Raw genomic sequence first — 22,846 nt, 5'->3', positions numbered from 1 at the left:
GTGAGTCATCTATTTTTGACAAAGGTCTTAAAGGCTGAAAGTTTTATTTGTAACAATCTTTCTGTTGTGCCTATCTGCGAATCAGCATCTCCGTTATATGGTGGGTGGCAACTTTGCTTTTCATAAACTTATGTTATTTTTTATGGACTGCAGTTTTTACTCTGTAAAAGAATCCATCCTGAAATGAAACGGAATTTTCTGTGCAAATTTCCCTGTTTTATGACCTGACCTTGTATTTTTTATAAAAATTAATGTTGATCTTTTTTTCTTTTGCAATGTACCGGGTGATCAAAAAGTCAGTATAAATTTGAAAACTGAATAAATCACGGACTAATGTAGATAGAGAGGTACAAATTGACACTTATTCTTGGAATGACATGGGGTTTTATTAGAACCAAAAAAATACAAAAGTTCACAAATGTCCGAAAGATGGCGCTTCATCTGATCAGAATAGCAATAAATAACATGCCAAAGTAAGACAAAGCAAAGATGATGTTCTTTACAGGAAATGCTCAATATGTCCACCATCATTCCTCAACAATAGCTGTAGTCGAGGTATAATGTTGTGAACAGCACTGTAAAGCATGTCCGGAGTTATGGTGAGGCATTGGTGTCGGATGTTGTCTTTCAGCATCCCTAGAGATGTCGGTCGATCACGATACACTTGCGACTTCAGGTAACCCCACAGCCAATAATCGCACAGACTGAGGTCTGGGGACCTGGAAGGCCAAGCCTGACAAAAGTGGCGGCTGAGCACACTCTCATCACCAAACGACGCGCGCATGAGATCTTTCACACATCTAGCGGGGTGGAGCACCATCCTGCATAAACATCATACGTTCCAGCAGGTGTTTATCAGCCAGGCTGGGAATGATGCGATTCTGTAACATATCGGCGTACCTCTCACCCATCACGGTAGCAGTTACTGATGTTTTGCTGTCCAGCGCCATCTGCTGGACATTTTGTGAACTTTGTTTTCTTTTTGGTTCTAATAAAACCCCATGTCATTCCAAGCATGTGTGTCAATTTTTACCTCTGTATCTACATTATTCCGTGGTTTATCAAGTTTTCACATTTATACTGACTTTTTGATCACCCTGTACATTTTAATTATTTGCTCTTAGATAAGCACACACACTTAATTAACTATTGTGAAATGCCTAAAATAGCAAATGTGTGTAATAATTAACATTGGTGTTGTCATAGATATGGAATGTCCCTGTTTTGTCCATGGCAACCACCTCTATTATAAATTGGTTTACTGTTCGCATACATATGTCAAACTCTCTAATGTCCATTGAAATAATATATCATAAATTGTGTTAAGTTGTTATTTTGATATAACTGTTAATTCTGTGTTGTCTTTTGACTTTTTCTATATTTGCAAGGTGTCACAGGTCTAAAATGAAATTAATAATATGAAAATAGATTTTAAGACCCCTCCCACTCTTTATATACTGCACAGATGGAATTGTGATAAAATTTGAATGAGTACAAAAGCACACATGCAGTCATTTTTCATGCATATTATCACTGAACAGATCAAAGAGGAACAAATAATACCATTGTGAGATACCCTATGTCAACTACAATATGACTGGTCGCAGAAGAAAGTGTAGAAACAGATTCGGGTGCGGATATACAAAGATAGTACTGGTTTCCACACACCATAGGAACTGAGTCATGACAGCAGAAATAATTATATTTGTTATCAAAACTGTTTGCTAATCTGCAGTATTTCTTCTCTTTACAGTGAAAGGATACTGATTTTTGGTACGAAAGAGTTTCTTACACCCATTATATTCTTCATTATCTTTTATGTCTCTTTTATGAATGAAAGATTTGTTTGAGAACCAAGAAGTTGTTATCAATATATTACTTTCCTTCCTTGTATAACATAGTGCACTTTTATTTTATGTGTTCCATATTATTAAAGAAAAAAAGCCTTGTGGCTTCCATATTATTAAAGCAGTAAAACACCCAGAGCAAAGAAATATTTTCATAAAGAAAATATTAAATAGAAAAGATTTTGTCACATCTTACCTGGTGCTCTACAGTAAGTATTGGCTGGAAGATCAGTTTTCACACAATAACCACTTATTGTCCATCTACTTTTATCATAGGCATTCTGAAGATGACCCATGGCCCACGTAACAACATTTTCATTACTACAATATCCTTTGTTGTGATGTATTTTTGCATCCATGTATGTTATAACCCCAGAGTCATCAACACCAGCCTAAAAATATATGCAATATTGCCAAATAAAGACCTTCCATTAAATGGAACACATAAGTCACAGCTCTGATAAATCACTCATTGAAAATATGAGGTAATAGTGAAGCATCAAAAGTATTTTGCAGTAACTTCTTAATGTAATTCAAGTCAGTATTTGTTGTTGCAAACATACAACAGAACTCAACATCAACATATAAAAAAGATGCTCTGACTAATGTATCTGAGAAGTATGAGGTGTCATTCAGTAGCAAGAATGCACAAGTGTAATTATGTACGTAAACTGTGTAGAGATATACACCAGATTACCTACCACGTGGTAATGTTTAGAAAATTCATTATTTTGTGAGTTTATATTTCCACCAATACTAAATTTAAACACAAGACATTCCCATTATTTCAAACATAGTTTCAGGTTTTGATGCAAGAATTTGAATGTATGTGTCACCTAGGAGGGAACATGTACATAAACATTGCTAGAAAACTTTGTGTCTTTACTGAGTGACTGCGGCCAGCACATGCTTAAACAGGCATGAGGAGATAATGTTGTTACTGTCTGATGTGGTTGCTGGTTGAATGACACTTATATAACAATGTAAAAGCCATGCTCTACTGAAGATCCAATCTGAATTAACATACAAAAATAGAAAAACAACACATCCGTCACTAATGAACATAACATGCAAGGAGACAGAGGGTAAGTAAAAATACATTATACAGCCTGCATGAAAGTTTCATACAAAAACTGCAAAGAAGCAGCCAACAGCTGCAGTTACCAACTGGAAATTTGCGTGGGAGAGATTGCAGAAGCTCACATGCTAACTCAACTAGTATATTTAGTGTGAGTCATGTGAGAAAAACTAGAGTCAGACTTATAATACGTGAATTATAGTCTAAGTGCAGAATTTCTTTGGTGTAGGCCTCACTCTGGCAAGAACGCTACTTCATGATGAGAGACATATGTAACTGATAACTGCTGTGAGGGTGAGCCAAATGCTCTATGGATGGGTAAATAGCTAAAGGAAATAAGATTGTAATCCTGGCCTCTGAGGATAGTAACAAGACTGGCTGTGTACTCACGTAGTATACTGTCCAGTCACATTAATGTGACCACCTGTCAAAACCCCGAAGAACTATGTTTTGCAGCTTGAGATGTGCAAGAAAAGAGGCAGTGAGGTTCTGGAAGGTACTGACAGACATGTAGAACTGTGTTGACTTCAGTGCCGTGGCCACTTGCACTAGGGTTCTTGGCAGGATCCGTTGACTGAACAGCCCAATTGAGGTGGTCCCACAGGGTCTCAACTGGGTTTAAATCTGGGGATTTTGGTGGCCAAGGAAAGTAAACTGGATGCAAGGGTGGACATGATCTCCAAGAACAGATGTGTACTTGGGCTGACCCACTGTGCCTTCCAGAATGACGAGATTACCCGATGAATGCCATGAAACTATTCCCCAGCCCATAACGCTTCTTCCTGGTTGCATGATGTTTGTTTTGAATGTTTCACACTGTGCATGCCAAGGGCCATCTGTTCAATGGAGCATACCATGATCCAGATGACACTAGCTTGTTAGTAAAGGATGTTGTGTGATAATTAGCACCGTTTCAAAGAGTATAGTTCAATACATAAGTTCATGGCTTGTAGAAAAGAAACAAATGCTTAAGCGCAGAAAAACTCAGTTTTCACTGTTTCTATCACACATTTCAACAAAACCTGACGTTTTAATTACACAGAATCAGTATATGATTAGTGATACTGATCTTTTCAAATTTCTAGGTGTTCAAGATGGTAAACTGTCATGGAAACCCCATGTTCAGGATCTAGTATCTTGTTCAAACACTTAATGCTGCCATTTTTACTATTAGAACAGTATCTGAAGTAAGTGATAGTTTGACATGAAAAGTACTATACTTTGCTTAATTTCATACACTTAAAACATATGGTACTATATTTTGGGATAACTATTCCCATTCTCAAGGGGAATTTCTGATTCAGGAATGAGCAATAAGTGGTGTAAGTTAGTGAACCTCTTGTCGACCCCTGTTCATTAGTCTAGGTTTTCTGCCAATGTAGGTGTATACACTTTAATGTTGTTCCTTGTTAACAATATCATCTTATTCCCAAGAATTAGCCGCTTTCACTCAGTTAATACTAAGCAGAAATCCAATCTGCATTTGGATCCCACCTCTTTGACTCTTGTACAGAAAGGCATGCAGTATTCTGCTGCATCCATTTTCAATAAGAATTCCAAAATTTTAGCAGTAATCCATGAACTTTCAAATCTAATCTGAAGAGTTTCCTCATGGGTCACTTCTTCTATTTTGTCAAAGATTTCCTTGAAAACTTAAGCTGATTCCTGTGTTATATTGCCAACTGCATTTATATAATCTTCTAGCTTGATACCTTTTTAGGATTCATAAATACTTCATTCTATCTACTATTACTTTTCTGTTGCAATATCATGTATGGACATGGCCCATGACCAAGGAGATTTGCTCCTCAATTTGGTACTACAGAACTAGATATGTAAAATAAATAATAAAAAAAGGCTACTTGTTGTCACTCAGTGGGTGTCCAGCTGTGGTAATGGCACACAAATTCCAATTTTTGTCAGCGATGAACAGCAGTCAGCTTGGGTACATAAATCAGGCAGGCTCATATGCAGCAACGTTTGCTGAACAGTTGTTGAGGAGGCACTACTGGTAGCCCCTAGATTCATCTGGATGTTCAGTTGCTCAGCAGTTGCATATCTTTTCACCTGTCATCTATGGCTTGTGTTGCATCACAGCTGCCTCATCCCTGGTTTTCAAAATCACCATTTGGCCATAGGTGTTATACTTTAACTACAGTGGTACATGAACAGTTTACAAACTAAGCTATTTTGGAAATGCTTCCACCCTTGGCCTGAAAGCCAATGATCATGCCCTTTTGGACATCAAGTAAACTGCTTCTAAGTTCAGATTGGAAAGTTTATTGCAAGGATAAGTTAGTCGCCAATGGTGGTGGCATGTTTAATGCAGTAAAAATTTGATAAAATCTAGCAAAGTTATCACAGATTCTGAATGTGAATTAATCTGGGTGAAATTGAGTATCAAAGAATGCTCAAAAATGGTGATTGGATGCTTCTATAGACCACCTTGGTCAGTATCTGTAGTTTTAGAGCGGTCAGACAGAACTTGCAGAATATCATTAGTAATTTTCCTGATCATGCTGTTGTAATAGGGGTGACTTCAACTTACCAGGTATAGATTGGGAATGTTATGCCATCAAAACTGGTGCCACATACAAGGATTCGTGTGGCATTGTTCTGGACGTCTTGTCCAAAAATTACCTTGACCAAATAGCTAAAGAACCAACTCGCGAGGGTGACGTTTTAGATCTCCTGGTGACAAATAGACCTGAACTTATCAAATCAGTTAATTTAGAGGAAAGTATCAGTGATCATAAGGCTGTGACAGCATCTATGACAATGGGTCCTACAAGAAATGATAAGAAAGGTAGGAAGATATATCTGCTCAGCAAGGGTGACAGGATACAAATTTCAGAATACCTCAGCAGTCAGCATCAAATATTCAGTGATGAGGATGAAGATGTGGAGAACAAATTGAAAAAAATGCAAAGGCATTATTCAATATGCCCTAGACAAGTGTGTTCCGAGTAAGATTTTAAGGGATAGGGAAGATTCACCATGGTTTAATAGCCACATTAGAAAAGCAGTACATAAACAAAGAGCACTTCATCTCAAATTCAAGAGAAGTAAACACCTAGCTGACAAACAAAATCTGAACAAAGCAAAATTGTGCGTAAGGAGAGAGAATGAGAGAAGTGTTCAATGATTTTGAAACTAAGATATTGTCAATCAATCTGAGTAAAAACCCTAAGAGATTTTCATCATACGTAAAATCAGTAAGTGGGTCAAAATCATCTATTCATTCTCTCAGTGACCACACCAGCACCAAAGCAGAAGATAACAGAGAGAAGGCCGAAATATTGAATTCGGTCTTCCAAAACGAAATTCAGCCTTCCAAAGTTGATTCACCACAGAAGATCGTAACACTGTCCCTCCTTTCAATCATCGTGCAAACATTTAAATGGCAGATATTGAGATAACTGATTGCGGAATTGAAAAGCAGCTACAATCACATAGTATGGGAAAGGTGTCAGGACAAGATGAGATACCTATAAGATTCTACAAAGGTTATGTGAAAGAACTTGCTCCCCTTCTAACAGTAATTTATCATAGATCACTGGAGTAATGAAAGGTACCTAACAACTGGAAAAAAGTGTACATCATTCCCATTTTTAAGAAAGGCCATAAGACAGCTCCACACAATTATAGTCCTATATCGTTGACATCGATCTGTTGTAGATTTATGGAATATGTTCGAGTCTCGGTCCGGCACACAGTTTTAATCTGGCAGGAAGTTTCGTTTAATATGTTTTATGCTGAAGAACTATGATTTTTTGGGAAACAAACATCTCTGCTATAAAAATCAACAAGGATTCTACAAACAGACATCCTGCAAGACTCAGCTTGCTCTGTTCCTCCATGAGATCCACGGCATAGTGGACAACAGCGCTCAGGTTGATGCCATGTTCCTTGATTTCAGTAAGACATTTGACACCATCCTGTATTGCTGTTCAATGAAAAAAATACAAGCTTATGGAGTATCAGAGCAGACTTGCAAATTGAATTCAAGACTTTCTTGCAGATAAAACTCAACACATCGCTCTTAATGTAATAAAATCTACAGATATAAGGGTAATATCTATCTGATTATCTCTATGGAGACTTTAATGAACGAATTTATATCATTCCACCAGAAAAACTTTAAGAACAGTATGGAGACTGAATAAAGCCGTTTATGGAATCACAGTGTATGTGCACAGTTGGAGAGCACCAGCACGAATTTACCATAATCCCCTGGCCACCAAATAACCTGGGTGATCTCATCATTCTGGAAGGCATGAGGGATCAACACAACTATGCATCTATCCTTGAAGCCATGTCCATCCCCGCCTGTGGTTTGTTTTTCCTCAGTACAATGATATTTACTAGTGGCACAATGCAACATGTCACACAGCTCGCAGCGTACGTGCACAACTGGATAACACCAGCATGTGTTCACCATAATCCCCTGACCACTAAACAACCCAGGTTTAAACCCAATTGAGAATCTGTGAGACCATTTCAATTGGGCTGTTTGTGCAATGGATTCTCAACCAAGAAATGAAGCACACCAGGTCATAGCACATCCACATTGCTACCTTCCAGAAGCTCACTGACTCTCCTTACTGCACATCTTGCTGTGGTCCACACTGCAAAAGGTGCTTATTCAGCCTTTTAACAGATAGTCACATTAAAGTGACTCGACAGAGTATCATATGGAATCACCTTCTGGGATACATCATCTTTATGAATGAAAGGCTTCACCGCCAGAAAGTGTACCTTGAAGAGTACTGATGATGGAATTAGGTATAAAATATCTGATTACTAGAGAATTACAGCACTTCTTTTCTCTTGTGAAATTTATTGTAAACAATCCATTACAGCTCAGGAGTAACACAGACGTCTATGGTTATAATACTATAAGAAAAAAATGATCTTCATTACTCTTCATTAAGAATGAATTTAGTTCAGAAAAGGGGGTATAACATTGCTACCAAAATCTTTTATCATTTAGTCCATGATATCCTGATAGACAGCAAAGCTGAATTTGAAAGGAAGCTTAAAAAATTCCTACTGGGCAACTCATTTGATTCCATAGAAGGGTTTTATTTTAAAATTTACATCTTCACAAAGTTGCTTGTGTTATTAAAATAAATATTCAAAGACTTCATCTGTAAATGGTCAGCAAACATTATCACGTAAGTTAATATCCTGTAATCAGACTTGACCCATGTCATCATGATATATTGTGTCCAGTGACCCATGGATTATATAGCTAACTAGCTCCCAGAAAATGGCTGCAGCGGAAATCATGATAGGCTGACGTCATTAAACACTAATTGAAACAGTTCTTTCCTCACAGTGACAACAATCATTGCACGTGCTAGTAAACAATGTAATACAGATGCTTTAGATTTACTCTAGCAGACACTGTTTACTCCATCAACAGAAATTAGTTTAAAAACAACAACCTCCAAGGAGATAACAAACTCATCATGTAACTAGAAACTGTTTTTCTATTATAGTGTTTCTAACAAGGTACCGTTTGAATTTGAGGTCGCAAAAATATCAATGATGTTTACAGCACTTGGTGTCCCACATATTGTCTATCATGCAACAACAATATTGGCTACTAATGGCAACAGGGGCAGGACTGGAGGCATCCAACTGTAAGGTAGTTGAAATGCTTAGTCAACAAATAACTCACAAAAATGCTACAGTACTAGTGGTGTTGATGCACAGTAGATCAATAGCAATGATAAAAAAAAAGCAAGCATTGCATTTCATCTTCAACAACAGTTGCCAATGTTGTCACTTCATCATAAAGGAACGCAAGGAATTTTGCAGAGTATTTCATCTACAACAACAGTTGCCAAAGCTGAGACAGATAATTTGATACACTGAAGACAACACACTGTCTTAAGCAAACATTCTATTTAAGGAACATAAAAGTAACTACAGCTGTTCCCTCTACGATTCATTTTCACAGTAAGGGATGTTATTTTGAAAGGCTACAAGATTTTCTGCTATATTGTTGTTTTGATTCAAAAAAGAACAGCATCTGATTAATAGCAAAATCCTGTGCTAACATGATATACAAATGAGGAAGTGTACATAGTTGTATGTTTTGGTAAAGTTGAGTAGAAAAGTCATTTTGAGAGTCAGAACTATCTTTACTATGTATGACAGTTTAGTGTGGAGCATGGTCTGTTGTGCTTATTCTATTAATTTGCATGAGATATTCCTTACATACTTTGTGAGGTAACAAAAATTGTAGCACCAATGCTTGAAGAGACTGCTGCACTGTGCACTGTCCCAATGAATAGCAATGACTCGAACATAATATACAACAAGAATGATGTCAGTACAAGCTGTGCAGACTGTCATTTGACCATCAGACCTTGCATGTACTTGATATGATGGAACCAGACTACACAAAAACTCCCTCAAACAATTAAAGTAGCTTTATTGACCACAGACACAGAAGACAGCGAAAAATACACAGCTTGTTCAATTGGTCTGATCTGGCAATTCAGAATCAGTTAACATGCAGGGAACAAAACATCAGAGTTATCTCATAACTATGCCAAATCCTTATGTGCATGCGAGGTACAAAATATAAAAATCATAAACGGAGAATAATATCTCTAAAAGACAAGTATATAAAACACAGTGCATCTGTTGTGTGGCAAAAAATGTTGGATAGCACGGTGTTTGTAAATAAATGCACACGGCACACATGGTGCAACACTACATAACAGAGCACCACAAATGTCAACATATACTGAACCTTTTTGTAATAGCATTTTTTGTTTAATTGGTTGACTGTCATAATCTGAACTGGACCTCAGTTAACATAAAGGAGTACACTAATGTCTTGTCTGGTGTACAGTCAAATGCAATAAAATGCTATTGTAACTAAAAGCTGTCAGAATACTGTTTTAATAGATGCTGGTGTCAAATCAAGATTTAAGAAGATTTCTTCTAGTCAGGGCAGATGCGTAGTTCACTGGTAACACACACATCAACCAAACTCTTGCGAGTTCTAATCTCAGGAATTTCATGTAACATATAGTTAACTATGAGCAAATATTATCTGGTTCACATGCAGTAAGAGCCAGTCTGGTGATGATAAAATGATGAAATGTTAAATTGTAGACTTCATGAAACATTAAACCGCAAAAGCCTTCAGCTATAGAATAACCCTTCAACAGTGGAGGAATTCCACAGCAGCTGAAGCTCACCATGTCTTCTGTGGAGTTTACTCATGCAGCAGGTTGTGCCTGATATCCTTATTAAGTGATTAACTTGGGTAGAATTGTCTGAAGAGATTTCGGGATTGCATCCAGTCATCGTAAACTTCACTCCGAGATATTATGACTGGTCACTTCCAGTCATCTTCAGGTGACAAAGACATTCTCTGCTTCTTCCTATATAGTGTGCTGAGAGTATTCCCGCACATTCATGACAATACTCTCAGAGTGCTGTATACGGCAGAGTGGAGAACTTCTTCATCAGTCTTCGATGGCTCACCTGAAGATGACTGGCCTGTGTCCAGCTGAAATATCATGGAGTGAAGTTTATGACAACTGGCTGCAATGCCAATATCTCTTTGAACATTTAATTCACCTGGAAAAATGTTAAATTTCACACTGGGTAAAATTTTTGAAACTTTGCCTCTTTTACTGTCAGATCACTATACTGAATTTTCTGTCATATGTCAGTGCTACTAATGGAATGTCACCTCTTGACAGATAGCATTTGAATGTACAATATACAACATTGTTACTAATTGATTTACCTATATCAGTAGTCCTTTGTTATATTTCATAGTTTTCCACAAACTCAAAAATGAAGTTTCAAAAAAGCTGAGTTGCAAAGAATGAAACAGCTTTCATGTGCTTCATTACATAGCACAAGCATAAAATCTACAGCACTCTAGTTAGGGACTGCATATTGAGAATGTTTTAATGTATTGCATCTTTCAACTTTTTCATATGTCTATGCACCCAACACATGAATTTAATTAGTATATACATACTAAATAAATACTCTAACTCTTCTAGCACCTGAAAATAATTTTGAGACAAAAAAGATCATAAGGAACGTCAAGCATGTTGGAGAATTCAGCACCCTGACCAGAATGCAAGCACAAAAATGCAGCACCTGAGGCACTGGCACCGCATCTCATTGTTCCATGAAAATACGTAAGTGTACCAATGCACAGAGCTATGAATAAGAATGATCACAGCAGCCCAAATTGAGATACTAGTTTCACTGACAAGGTACAAATAAAACCTCAATTTTTCTATAAAAGATGTTGCTTATGACCTATATCAGAATTCTTTTAAGGCGCATAGAACTCATATCTGGCAGGAGTAACAGAGGATGTGAAGACACAAAAAAAGGAGAGAGTGAGGTGACAACCACTAATAAAAGCTTCGAAAGAGGTGTACAAGCACGCTCTATTGATGAACAGAACTGAATGAAATATTAACATACACTCTAAGGGGTGCACAAAAGAGTATCATGATACACTATGAAGAAATTACCTGAATGTGGAGTACATGCACTGACAAACAAATGATTACAATTTCAGAAAATGTGGGTGACTTAATCAAGAGAAAGAACTTCACATATGGTGCAAGTCAATAATCTGTTGGTCCATCTCTGGCCCTTATGAAAGCAGTTATTTGGCTTGGCACTGACTGACAAAGTTGTTGGATGACCTGCTGAGGGATATTGTGCCAAATTCTGTCTGATTGCCACATTAGAGCATCAAAATCCTGAGCTGGTAGAAGGACCATGACCACAATACTCCAAAAGCTCTCAACTGGAGAGAGATCTGACAACTTTGTTGGGCAAGGCAGGCTTTGTCAAAGACAAAGACATGCAGCAGAAACTCCCATCATGTGCAGGCAGGCATTATCTCACTGAAATGTAAGCCCAGGATGGCTTGGCGTGACAGGCAACAAAAAGGAGCATATATAATAGTTGATGTGCCACTGTGCTGTAAGGGCGCCATGGATGACAACCAACAGGCTCCTGCTACAAAATGAAAAGGCACTCCAGACCAACCCATTACTCCTGGTTGTCACACCATATGCCACACAACAGTCAGGTTGGTATCCCGTCTCTGACCAGGGCATCAGTTCAAAGTGGGACTCTACACTGAGGACAATTCTGCTCCAGTCATTGAGATCCCAGGCTTAATATGCCCAACACCACTTCAAACAGGTTTGTTGGTGTAAGGAGGTTAACAGCAGTTGGAGTGTGGAGTGCTGTGAGCTCAGTCCCCTTTCTGTGACCTACCTATTAATCATCCTTGTGGTCACTGAAGCACCAGTTGCATGTCAGATCGATGATAAAGAAGAATCTAGGGCTCCATGTGCCTCTCTTATGATTGCTCAGTCCTCAAACTTCGTTGTCCTTCTCTGTTGACCACTTCCTCCTTGACACTGTGTTCAGTCATGGTTCACCCATTCCTGCCAGAGTTGTTGAATAACAGCACTGCTCATATTCAAATGTCAAGCAATTTGCCGATTACTCCAACCAGATTCTTTGAGCCCAACTACACATCATGTACCAAGTGTGGACATTTGCATATATTGTTGATACACCTATCTGCGAGGCTCAGTTGCTGTTCAGCAATGTACATGGAATGAAATTCACAAAGAATTTATGCCCTGCTATCCACACTTCTTCACTCCACCCATTTGTCCCCTTCACTTTGCACATTTCTAGACCCGTCCCCCAAAATATCAATTAAAGGATCATGATTGTCTCTGACAATAACTTCCACACATTTATTTACACTCTATATTTCATTATCTCCCTGCATTGCAGCCAACCTCACATACTGCAGTTTTTATCTCCATAAAGCTTCCTAAAAATTTACTTTGTAGTTACACAGTGTATAAGACAGCAGTGCCAATACATAGCTTTCCTTTAAGTACCTTATTGTGCTGCCTTTTGTTTCTTGGAAGTTTCATTAATGTGTAACAACTCACATATGCAGGGTCATGCTATATAGTGTCACGTGTGTTTATTTACATCTTGGCCATCAAACATTTTTCGCACCAGCTGCCAGAGGAGCTGTCTTAGTAGTGTGCTTACTGTTAGTCTTGTGATTTAGTCATATTCCTGTCAAGTTACTTGGTTACGAACTATATACGGTATTGATTCATTTTTGTATCTCAGGGAAGACGCTACATGTTGTGAAACTTCTCAAAGCCACTGCATCTTAATAGTTTCCATTTCTGTTCAATGCAATAGTTTTGTTCATTCCTTACTTGAGAGTTTACGCACATATAATGTTCAGACTAGAGCTCAATACTACAAATTCAAAGGTCAGATGGTGGAAAAGCAGCCAGCCTGACATGATCTAGCCTGTACTACGGCATATGAAGAACTCAAGCTAGTAGTTAAGCCTTCTCCCATGACTGACATGCCCGAAGTGACAGAACTGTCAGCATCTAGACTTTCTGTGTGTTTCCTGCTCTTCTTGTCAAACAACCCCATGCTCCGGATTGTGCAAGTGGGGGCCAGTTTTCTTTATGCTGGAATCACCACAGATTCCACAAAGTCTGACCATCAGTATGCAGCAGCGATTGAAGGTGTAATAACAACATCATCACCTACAATAAATTCCTATAAGAAGCTGAAGACAGAATTAATTCATAGAGGCTCAGCATCTCAAGAAGACCTTAAGTTTCAACTCAGGAGGATATTGGCGACTGGAAGCCATTGCAGTATGTAAGGCACTTGAGAAACAAGGTCAACACTGCCACTGTACCTGAAAACTTGCTATATCCGTTATGGAGTGGTCACTAGTGCTCTTGCATACAGTGACTGACTTAGCTGACAAGATAATGAATGCAATGATACCTGCTCTGATAAGAGCAGTGACAACATCGTGTAGCACCATATCAACAATAATGATAACACATGTGGACTATGACAGTCTTGCAGGCAAGGTTGATGTGCTCAGCAAATAGATCTTAACAGTTATCTAGGCACTCTGCTTCCCCAGAAGGGGTTAATGTAGTGAATGAGCTTCAGTTCTCTTGCATTATAATGCAGTGCAGTGTTGAGTTGGGTCGTGTGCCCATGAATATAGATATATATGTATAAGTAACATTACAGTGCAGCTGTCAATCACCTTTCTGTGTCAGCCACCACGGGCGCTGGTGTCAGTGGTGCATTATTCCAAGCCCTCAGAGAATTTTTAATATCTTTACAAGTGTTCTTGTGTTGTTCTTTTCCTTAGCAACAAAAAACAGTTTTATTTCAAGTACATTGTATAAATACTGAGGTGGAGAGTTGTCAATCTACGAGCTTGTTACTTCCTTGTAAAGAGTTTAACTCCTTAGATGAATACAATTAAAAAAAAAACGGTTATTGTACATTGTGATAAGTCAATTCATGCACCTCCACGCTAGACACTAAATCTGTCAATGACAAATCTAGCAGTATGCTCACAAATATTTTCATTTTTCTTGAGAGAAATGATGACATATTTGGAAATTCCAATTCCATTCTTTCCTCTTAAGGAGCTCTATTGCTAATGTATATAATTGTATCATTTGTCTTTGTCATGATTCAGTGCCTCTACTCATGAAAAAAGATGTATGCCTCAGGGGAATCACAGAATTGTGACAAAAGAGAAACAGCTATTAGCCAACTGTCACAAAATTGGAACAAATAGAAAACACCACACAGACACAAAAGTGCATCCACTTTCAATAAGCTACCACAAGAATTCAAAAATCTTAGCAAAAATCCACGCACTTTCAAATTGAAACTGAATAATTTCCTCATAGGTCACTCCTCCTATTCTGTTGAGGAGTTCCTTGAAACATTAAGTTGATTCTTGTGTTATATTGTTGACTGTGTTTACACAAACTTATGACTTGTCTTTTTTTTGGGTTCATAAACATTTTATTTTATCTGTTATTACTTTTGTGTTGTAATTCCATATACTGACAAGTTCCATAACCTTGGAGACTTGCTCCTCAATTTGGTCCTAAGGAATTAAACGTGTAAAAAAATAAATAAATAAATAAAAAATAAAAAAAATCTGTTTAGTTGTTTCTGGCAGTACTGCTCAGGTGTTTCAGTTTTTGCGGCACCATTTTGTAAAAGAGTATCTTTGTTCTGTTTGTGTAAATGGCTAATAAACACTCACTGTTTGGAGACTGTGCTCATACTGTTTATCAGGAGTCCCTTGAGAGGAACATTGACAGTAAATTGACAGTAATACTCGAAATATTGAGTGTTGATTCACAACTGATTTACTTAGAATATGAAAGTATTTGATACAAATATAATTGTTGGTGTATCTGTATATGGGATATTTTGTGGTAACAATCACTTGAATACCTATAAATAATGAGGGGTGAGTTTTTATATTTTTAAACTGGTCAGAGGCTTTTAATCTGTGATGAAATCACATTTTTATAAGGAGGACTCAAGAGAACCAAAATATTTATAAAAACATTGAAAAAAGAAATATAGGGAAGGGAGAATATCATAAGGTACAGTGCCTAATAAAATGTCCACTGTTTACAAAAATATTTTTCACAAAGATGTTACCTGGTTTCTTATTTTTCCTTATGAGTGCAGTTTATTGAGTTCTGTTCCCACATGTACTTACCTCATAATCTAGAGCAACATCAAATCTTTTTCCCAGTGACTCCATGCATGTCTCTATGTTCAGAATTAATCTGACTGGTCTGTTCTGATGATAAGCCGCAACAGCACATGCAGCAGAAATTTGTACACTGCGTGAGATTTTACTTCCATAAGCCCCTCCAATTCTTCGAACTTGTATATTTATCCTAGTTAAATTAAGTAAAAGAAATGTGTGACTGAATGACAAATAACACTTTCAAATAAAATAAAGCAGATGCAAAACAAGTTCAAATGATAATAAATAATTTTTATATGAAATAGGTCTGTATTGAATACTGTGGTCATATTTTGAGACTACGTAAAAAAAGCAAAAATAAACTTGAAAGATATGGCATTGTTTCAGTCTCATAAAACATTGCTTGTTCTGATACTGATATAGCACCCAAACTGTGACTGGCTGCCAATCTTTCCAGTCACCAAAATCATCATTTGCATTACATTAATCATATTCCATGAATATGGAAGAGGGATCTCTAGGATGCAGAGAGAATTCCAAGCTGTACATTGTACTTAACATTCAGTACAACAAAATGACTTTATTTTAAGAAATGTTGTAGTGTTAGAGCATTAGAATTCCTTATATTGCAACTTAATACATAAATTTTGAGAGAGCCTGTAACAGTACCCATCAACAGAGTAAAAGGGGTTCCCCAGCAGAAAGTTCTTTAATTCAGTCTTAAACCCCACTACATTACCCACAAGGCATTAAATATACTCTGATAGGTAGCAGAACACATATGAATCCATCAGTCTGACAACTTGCTGTACTAATATGAAACTGTTGCAGTGTCTGTAAAGGTTGATTTTGGTTCTCGTATTTTATTCGAGTTTTGACCTAATTTTTGGGAGAAGAGAAATACTGATCATGACAAAGAACATCAATGGATACACACTGAGGTGATAAAAGTCATGAGATACCTCCTGGTATCATGTCAGACCTCCTTTCACACAGCATAGTGCAGCAACTCAACTCAACAAGTCGTTGGAAGTCCCCTGCATAAATATTGTGCCAAACTGCCTCTACAGCCATCTGTAATTGTGAATGTGTTGCCAGTTCAGGATGTTGTGCACGGTATGACATCTCAATTATGTCCCACAAATGTTCACTGGGACTGATGTTGGGTGATATGGACAGCCAAATCATTCACTTGAATTGTCCAGAATGTTCTGAGATGGTGCACTGTCATCCATAAAAATTCCATCATTGTTTGGGAGCATGAAGTCCATGAATGGCTGCAATGAAGTCCATGAATGGCTGCAAATGGCCTCCAAGTACTGCCCAAATAATACAGTCTTTAAATAGTTAAATGTCACCAGTAGGAATATTCTGTGCCTTATCCAAAGCATTTGACTCTGTGAATCATGGCATTATGTTACAGAAATTACAATTCTATGGTATAAATGGAAGAGCATATAGCTGGTTTAAGTCATATCTACAGAACAGGAAGCAAAAAGTTTCTTTATATGGTTTAAGTAATTTAAGGAAGTTACCCACTTCATCTAAATAGAATGAAATTACATTAGGTGTTCCACAGGGTTCAATCATGGGTCACCTTCTGCTTTTGATATATATGAATGACATCCCTTCTTATCTGAAACAAGAAGCTAAACTGACACTGTTTGCTGATGATATAAACATCATCATTAATCCAGTGTAAGAAAGTCCAATAGAAAATGATACAAATAATGTCTTTGGAAAAGTTATTAATTGATTTTCTGTGAATGGGCTTGCTCTGTGCTTTGAAAAAACACAATACATCCAATTTTCTACTGCAAGGAGTACAATTCCTTCAATAAATATAACACATCAACAGAAGTCAGTAGCCAGGGTAGAGGGTACTAAGTTTATGGGTGTACATATAGATGAGACTCTTAATTGGAAAATTCACATTTTGGATCTCCTAAAGCAACCAGGTTCAGCAACTTTTGCAATCAGAATAATTGCCAATTTTGAGGATATATAAATTAGTAAGCTAACATACATTGCATACTTTTACTCTCTGATGTCATACAGAATATTATTTTGGGGTAACTCAACACTTAGGTAAAAGCATTCACCGCTCAAAAGAAAGTGGTCAGAATAATGTGTGAGGCTCATAGTCATATATCTGGTATGCATCTGTTTAAAATGTTAGGAATTCTTACAACAGCTGCTCAGTACCTTTAATCAGCAATTAAATTTGTTCTCAACAATGTGGACCAGTTTAAAAACAACAGTGACATTAATGATTCTAATACCAGAAGAAAGAAAGACTTACACTATCCTCTCCTTAACCTATCCCTTAGGGGTTGCGAAGCAACTCATATCGCTTGATACGGGCAAGTCTTCAGGTCCAGATTGTATACCGATTAGGTTCCTTTCAGATTATGCTGATACAATAGCTCCCTACTTAGCAATCATATACAACCGCTCGCTCACCGATAGATCTGTACCTACAGATTGGAAAATTGCGCAGGTCGCACCAGTGCTTAAGAAGGGTAGTAGAAGTAATCCATCGAACTACAGACCTATATCATTGACGTTGGTTTGCAGTAGGGTTTTGGAGCATATACTGTATTCAAACATTATGAATCACCTCCCTGCCGCCGTTGGATAAGCAGCTGAGCAGCAAGTCGTATACTCCTAGCTCACTCATTTGTTACATAGTTTAATTCTTAATTTCTTAGCGTGTTTTTGGTACTTGCATTGTTTAATTCATAAATTTCGGGCATATTATAGTATTTGAGAGTTGTAGCATCGCGTTTTAGTACCTGAATAGTGTAAATTCGCGTAGTCGTTTGTCTTCTGTTTTTGTTTTGAACGGCCAGTGTCGGTTGGTCACAGTCAGTGTGCTCCCTGCCGCCGTTGGATAAGCAGCTGAGCAGCAAGTCGTATACTCCTAGCTCACTCATTTGTTACATAGTTTAATTCTTAATTTCTTAGCGTGTTTTTGGTACTTGCATTGTTTAATTCATAAATTTTGGGCGTATTATAGTATTTGAGAGTTGTAGCATCGCGTTTTAGTACCTGAATAGTGTAAATTCGCGTAGTCATTTGTCTTCTGTTTTTGTTTTGAACGGCCAGTGTCGGTTGGTCACAGTCAGTGTGCTCCCTGCCGCCGTTGGATAAGCAGCTGCAGCAGCAAGTCGTATACTCCTAGCTCACTCATTTGTTACATAGTTTAATTCTTAATTTCTTTGCGTGTTTTTGGTACTTGCATTGTTTAATTCATAAATTTCGGGCGTATTACAGTATTTGAGAGTGTAGCATCGCGTTTTAGTACCTGAATAGTGTAATTTCGCGTAGTCTCCTTCCGCCACCGAGCAGTGTCAGCAGTGCGCAAGTAGCAGCATTACTGCATTTACTAGGCAACCTTGTATTTTAATAACCGTTTAAATTTTGTTGATTTGTTTGCGCTCTCTGTAGATTAGTCCAGACATTCTTTGCAAAACAGTTTTTAGCATGGATAGGGACTGCAACTGCTGTGTTCGGATGCAGGCTGAGTTGGCATCCCTTCGCTCCCAGCTTCAGGCAGTGTTGGCTTCGGTCACACAGTTTGAGGCTGTTGCCAATGGGCATCACTGTGGGGGTCCGGATGGGGGTTTGTCGGGGACGGCCAGGTCGTCCCACGCATCCCCTGATCGGACTACGACTGTGGTTGCCCGGGATACTGCCCGCATTGATGCTGATCCCTCACCTGTGATAGAGTGGGAGGTTGTCTCAAGGTGTAGCAGGGGGCGAAAGACATTCCGGAGGGCTGAACGAAAAGCCTATCCAGTTTGTCTGACGAACCGGTTTCAGGCTCTGTCTCAGGCTGATACTGATCTTCGGCCTGACATGGCTGCTTGTCCTGTTCCAGAGGTTGCCCTTCAGTCTGAAAGATCCGGGCAGTCGCAGAGGGTGGGCTTACTGGTAGTTGGGAGCTCCAACGTCAGGCGCGTAATGGGGCCCCTTAGGGAAATGGCAGCAAGAGAGGGGAAGAAAACCAATGTGCACTCCGTGTGCATACCGGGGGGAGTCATTCCAGATGTGGAAAGGGTCCTTCAGGATGCCATGAAGGGTACAGGTTGCACCCATCTGCAGGTGGTCGCTCATGTCGGCACCAATGATGTGTGTCGCTATGGATCGGAGGAAATCCTCTCTGGCTTCCGGCGGCTATCTGATTTGGTGAGGACTGCCAGTCTCGCTAGCGGGATGAAAGCAGAGCTCACCATCTGCAGCATCGTCGACAGGACTGACTGCGGACCTTTGGTACAGAGCCGAGTGGAGGGTCTGAATCAGAGGCTGAGACGGTTCTGCGACCGTGTGGGCTGCAGATTCCTCGACTTGCGCCATAGGGTGGTGGAGTTTCGGGTTCCGCTGGATAGGTCAGGAGTCCACTACATGCAACAAGCGGCTACACGGGTAGCAGGGGTTGTGTGGCGTGGGCTGAGCGGTTGTTTGGGTTAGATGTCCTTGGGCAAGTACAGAAAGGGCAACAGCCTCAACGGGTGCGGGGCAAAGTCAAGACATGCGGGGACGAAGCAGCAATCGGTATTGTAATTGTCAACTGTCGAAGCTGCGTTGGTAAAGTACCAGAACTTCAAGCGCTGATAGAAAGCACCGAAGCTGAAATCGTTATAGGTACAGAAAGCTGGCTTAAGCCAGAGATAAATTATGCCAAAATTTTTACAAAGGTACAGACGGTGTTTAGAAAGGATAGATTGCATGCAACCGGTGGTGGAGTGTTCGTCGCTGTTAGTAGTAGTTTATCCTGTAGTGAAGTAGAAGTGGATAGTTCCTGTGAATTATTATGGGTGGAGGTTACACTCAACAACCGAACTAGGTTAATAATTGGCTCCTTTTACCGACCTCCCGACTCAGCAGCATTAGTGGCAGCACAACTGAGAGAAAATTTGGAATACATTTCACATAAATTTTCTCAGCATGTTATAGTCTTAGGTGGAGATTTCAATTTACCAGATATAGACTGGGACACTCAGATGTTTAGGACGGGTGGTAGGGACAGAGCATCGAGTGACATTATACTGAGTGCACTATCCGAAAATTACCTCGAGCAATTAAACAGAGAACCGACTCGTGGAGATAACATCTTGGACCTACTGATAACAAACAGATCCGAACTTTTCGACTCTGTATGTACAGAACAGGGAATCAGTGATCATAAGGCCATTGCAGCATCCCTGAATATGGAAGTTAATAGGAATATAAAAAAAGGGAGGAAGGTTTATCTGTTTAGCAAGAGTAATAGAAGGCAGATTTCAGACTACCTAACAGATCAAAATGAAAATTTCTGTTCCGACACTGACAATGTTGAATGTTTATGGAAAAAGTTCAAGGCAATCGTAAAATGCGTTTTAGACAGGTACGTGCCGAGTAAAACTGTGAGGGACGGGAAAAACCCACCGTGGTACAACAACAAAGTTAGGAAACTACTGCGAAAGCAAAGAGAGCTCCACTCCAAGTTTAAATGCAGCCAAAACCTCTCAGACAAACAGGAAGTTCTGGTCTTACGTTAAATCAGTAAGTGGCTCGAAACAGCATATCCAGACACTACGGGATGATGATGGTATTGAAACAGAGGATGACACGCGTAAAGCTGAAATACTAAACACCTTTTTCCAAAGCTGTTTCACAGAGGAAGACCGCACTGCAGTTCCTTCTCTAAATCCTCGCACAAACGAAAAAATGGCTGACATCAAAATAAGTGTCCAAGGAATAGAAAAGCAACTGGAATCACTCAATAGAGGAAAGTCCACTGGACCTGACGGGATACCAATTCGATTCTACACAGAGTACGCGAAAGAACTTGCCCCCCTTCTAACAGTCGTGTACCGCAAGTCTCTGGAGGAACGGAAGGTTCCAAATGATTGGAAAAGAGCACATATAGTCCCAGTCTTCAAGAAGGGTCGTCGAGCAGATGCGCAAAACTATAGACCTATATCTCTGACGTCGATCTGTTGTAGAATTTTAGAACATGTTTTTTGCTCGAGTATCATGTCGTTTTTGGAAACCCAGAATCTACTATGTAGGAATCAACATGGATTCCAGAAACAGTGATCGTATGAGACCCAACTCGCTTTATTTGTTCATGAGACCCAGAAAATATTAGATACAGGCTCCCAGGTAGATGCTATTTTTCTTGACTTCCAGAAGGCGTTCGTTACTGTTCCGCACTGTCGCCTGATAAACAAAGTAAGAGCCTACGAAATATCTGACCAGCTGTGTGGCTGGATTGAAGAGTTTTTAGCAAACAGAACACAGCATGTTGTTCTCAATGGAGAGACGTCTACAGACGTTAAAGTAACCTCTGGCGTGCCACAGGGGAGTGTTATGGGACCATTGCTTTTCACAATATATATAAATGACCTAATAGATAGTGTCGGAAGTTCCATGCGGCTTTTCGCGGATGATGCTGTAGTATACAGAGAAGTTGCAGCATTAGAAAATTGTAGCGAAATGCAGGAAGATCTGCAGCGGATAGGCACTTGGTGCAGGAAGTGGCAACTGACCATTATCATAGACAAATGTAATGTATTGCGAATACATAGAAAGAAGGATCCTTTATTGTATGATTATATGATAGCGGAACAAACACTGGTAGCAGTTACTTCTGTAAAATATCTGGGAGTATGCGTGCGGAACGATTTGAAGTGGAATGATCATATAAAATTAATTGTTGGTAAGGCGGGTACCAGGTTGAGATTCATTGGAAGAGTGCTTAGAAAATGTAGTCCATCAACAAAGGAGGTGGCTTACAAAACACTCGTTCGACCTATACTTGAGTATTGCTCATCAGTGTGGGATCCGTACCAGATCGGTCTGACGGAGGAGATAGAGAAGATCCAAAGAAGAGCGGCGCGTTTCGTCACAGGGTTATTTGGTAACCGTGATAGCGTTACGGAGATGTTTAATAAACTCAAGTGGCAGACTCTGCAAGAGAGGCGCTCTGCATCGCGGTGTAGCTTGCTCGCCAGGTTTCGAGAGGGTGCATTTCTGGATGAGGTATCGAATATATTGCTTCCCCCTACTTATACCTCCCGAGGAGATCACGAATGTAAAATTAGAGAGATTAGAGCGCGCACGGAGGCTTTCAGTCAGTCGTTCTTCCCGCGAACCATACGCGACTGGAACAAGAAAGGGAGGTAATGACAGTGGCACGTAAAGTGCCCTCCGCCACACACCGTTGGGTGGCTTGCGGAGTATAAATGTAGATGTAGATGTAGACCTTGAGGGGAACGATCTATTGATACATAATCAGCATGGTTT

The 22,846-nt window shown here is 39.2% G+C and overlaps 1 protein-coding gene across 1 annotated transcript in view; it reads right to left on the bottom strand.

Annotated features, from left to right (window-relative positions):
- The window catches only part of LOC124776986 (xanthine dehydrogenase-like), a 437,142-nt gene that overhangs the window by 129,767 nt on the left and 284,529 nt on the right, over positions 1-22,846 (bottom strand). The window contains exons 17-18 of the mRNA XM_047252231.1: positions 15,560-15,743; positions 2,044-2,239 (exon numbers count right to left, since the gene is read on the bottom strand). Coding sequence (XP_047108187.1) covers positions 2,044-2,239; positions 15,560-15,743 — 380 coding nt within the window. The remainder of the gene's footprint in view (positions 1-2,043; positions 2,240-15,559; positions 15,744-22,846) is intronic.

Source organism: Schistocerca piceifrons, chromosome 2 (genome assembly GCF_021461385.2).
Source record: "Schistocerca piceifrons isolate TAMUIC-IGC-003096 chromosome 2, iqSchPice1.1, whole genome shotgun sequence".
Taxonomy (NCBI): Eukaryota; Metazoa; Arthropoda; class Insecta; order Orthoptera; family Acrididae; genus Schistocerca; species Schistocerca piceifrons.
This window is presented reverse-complemented; position numbering and strand designations above follow the sequence as displayed.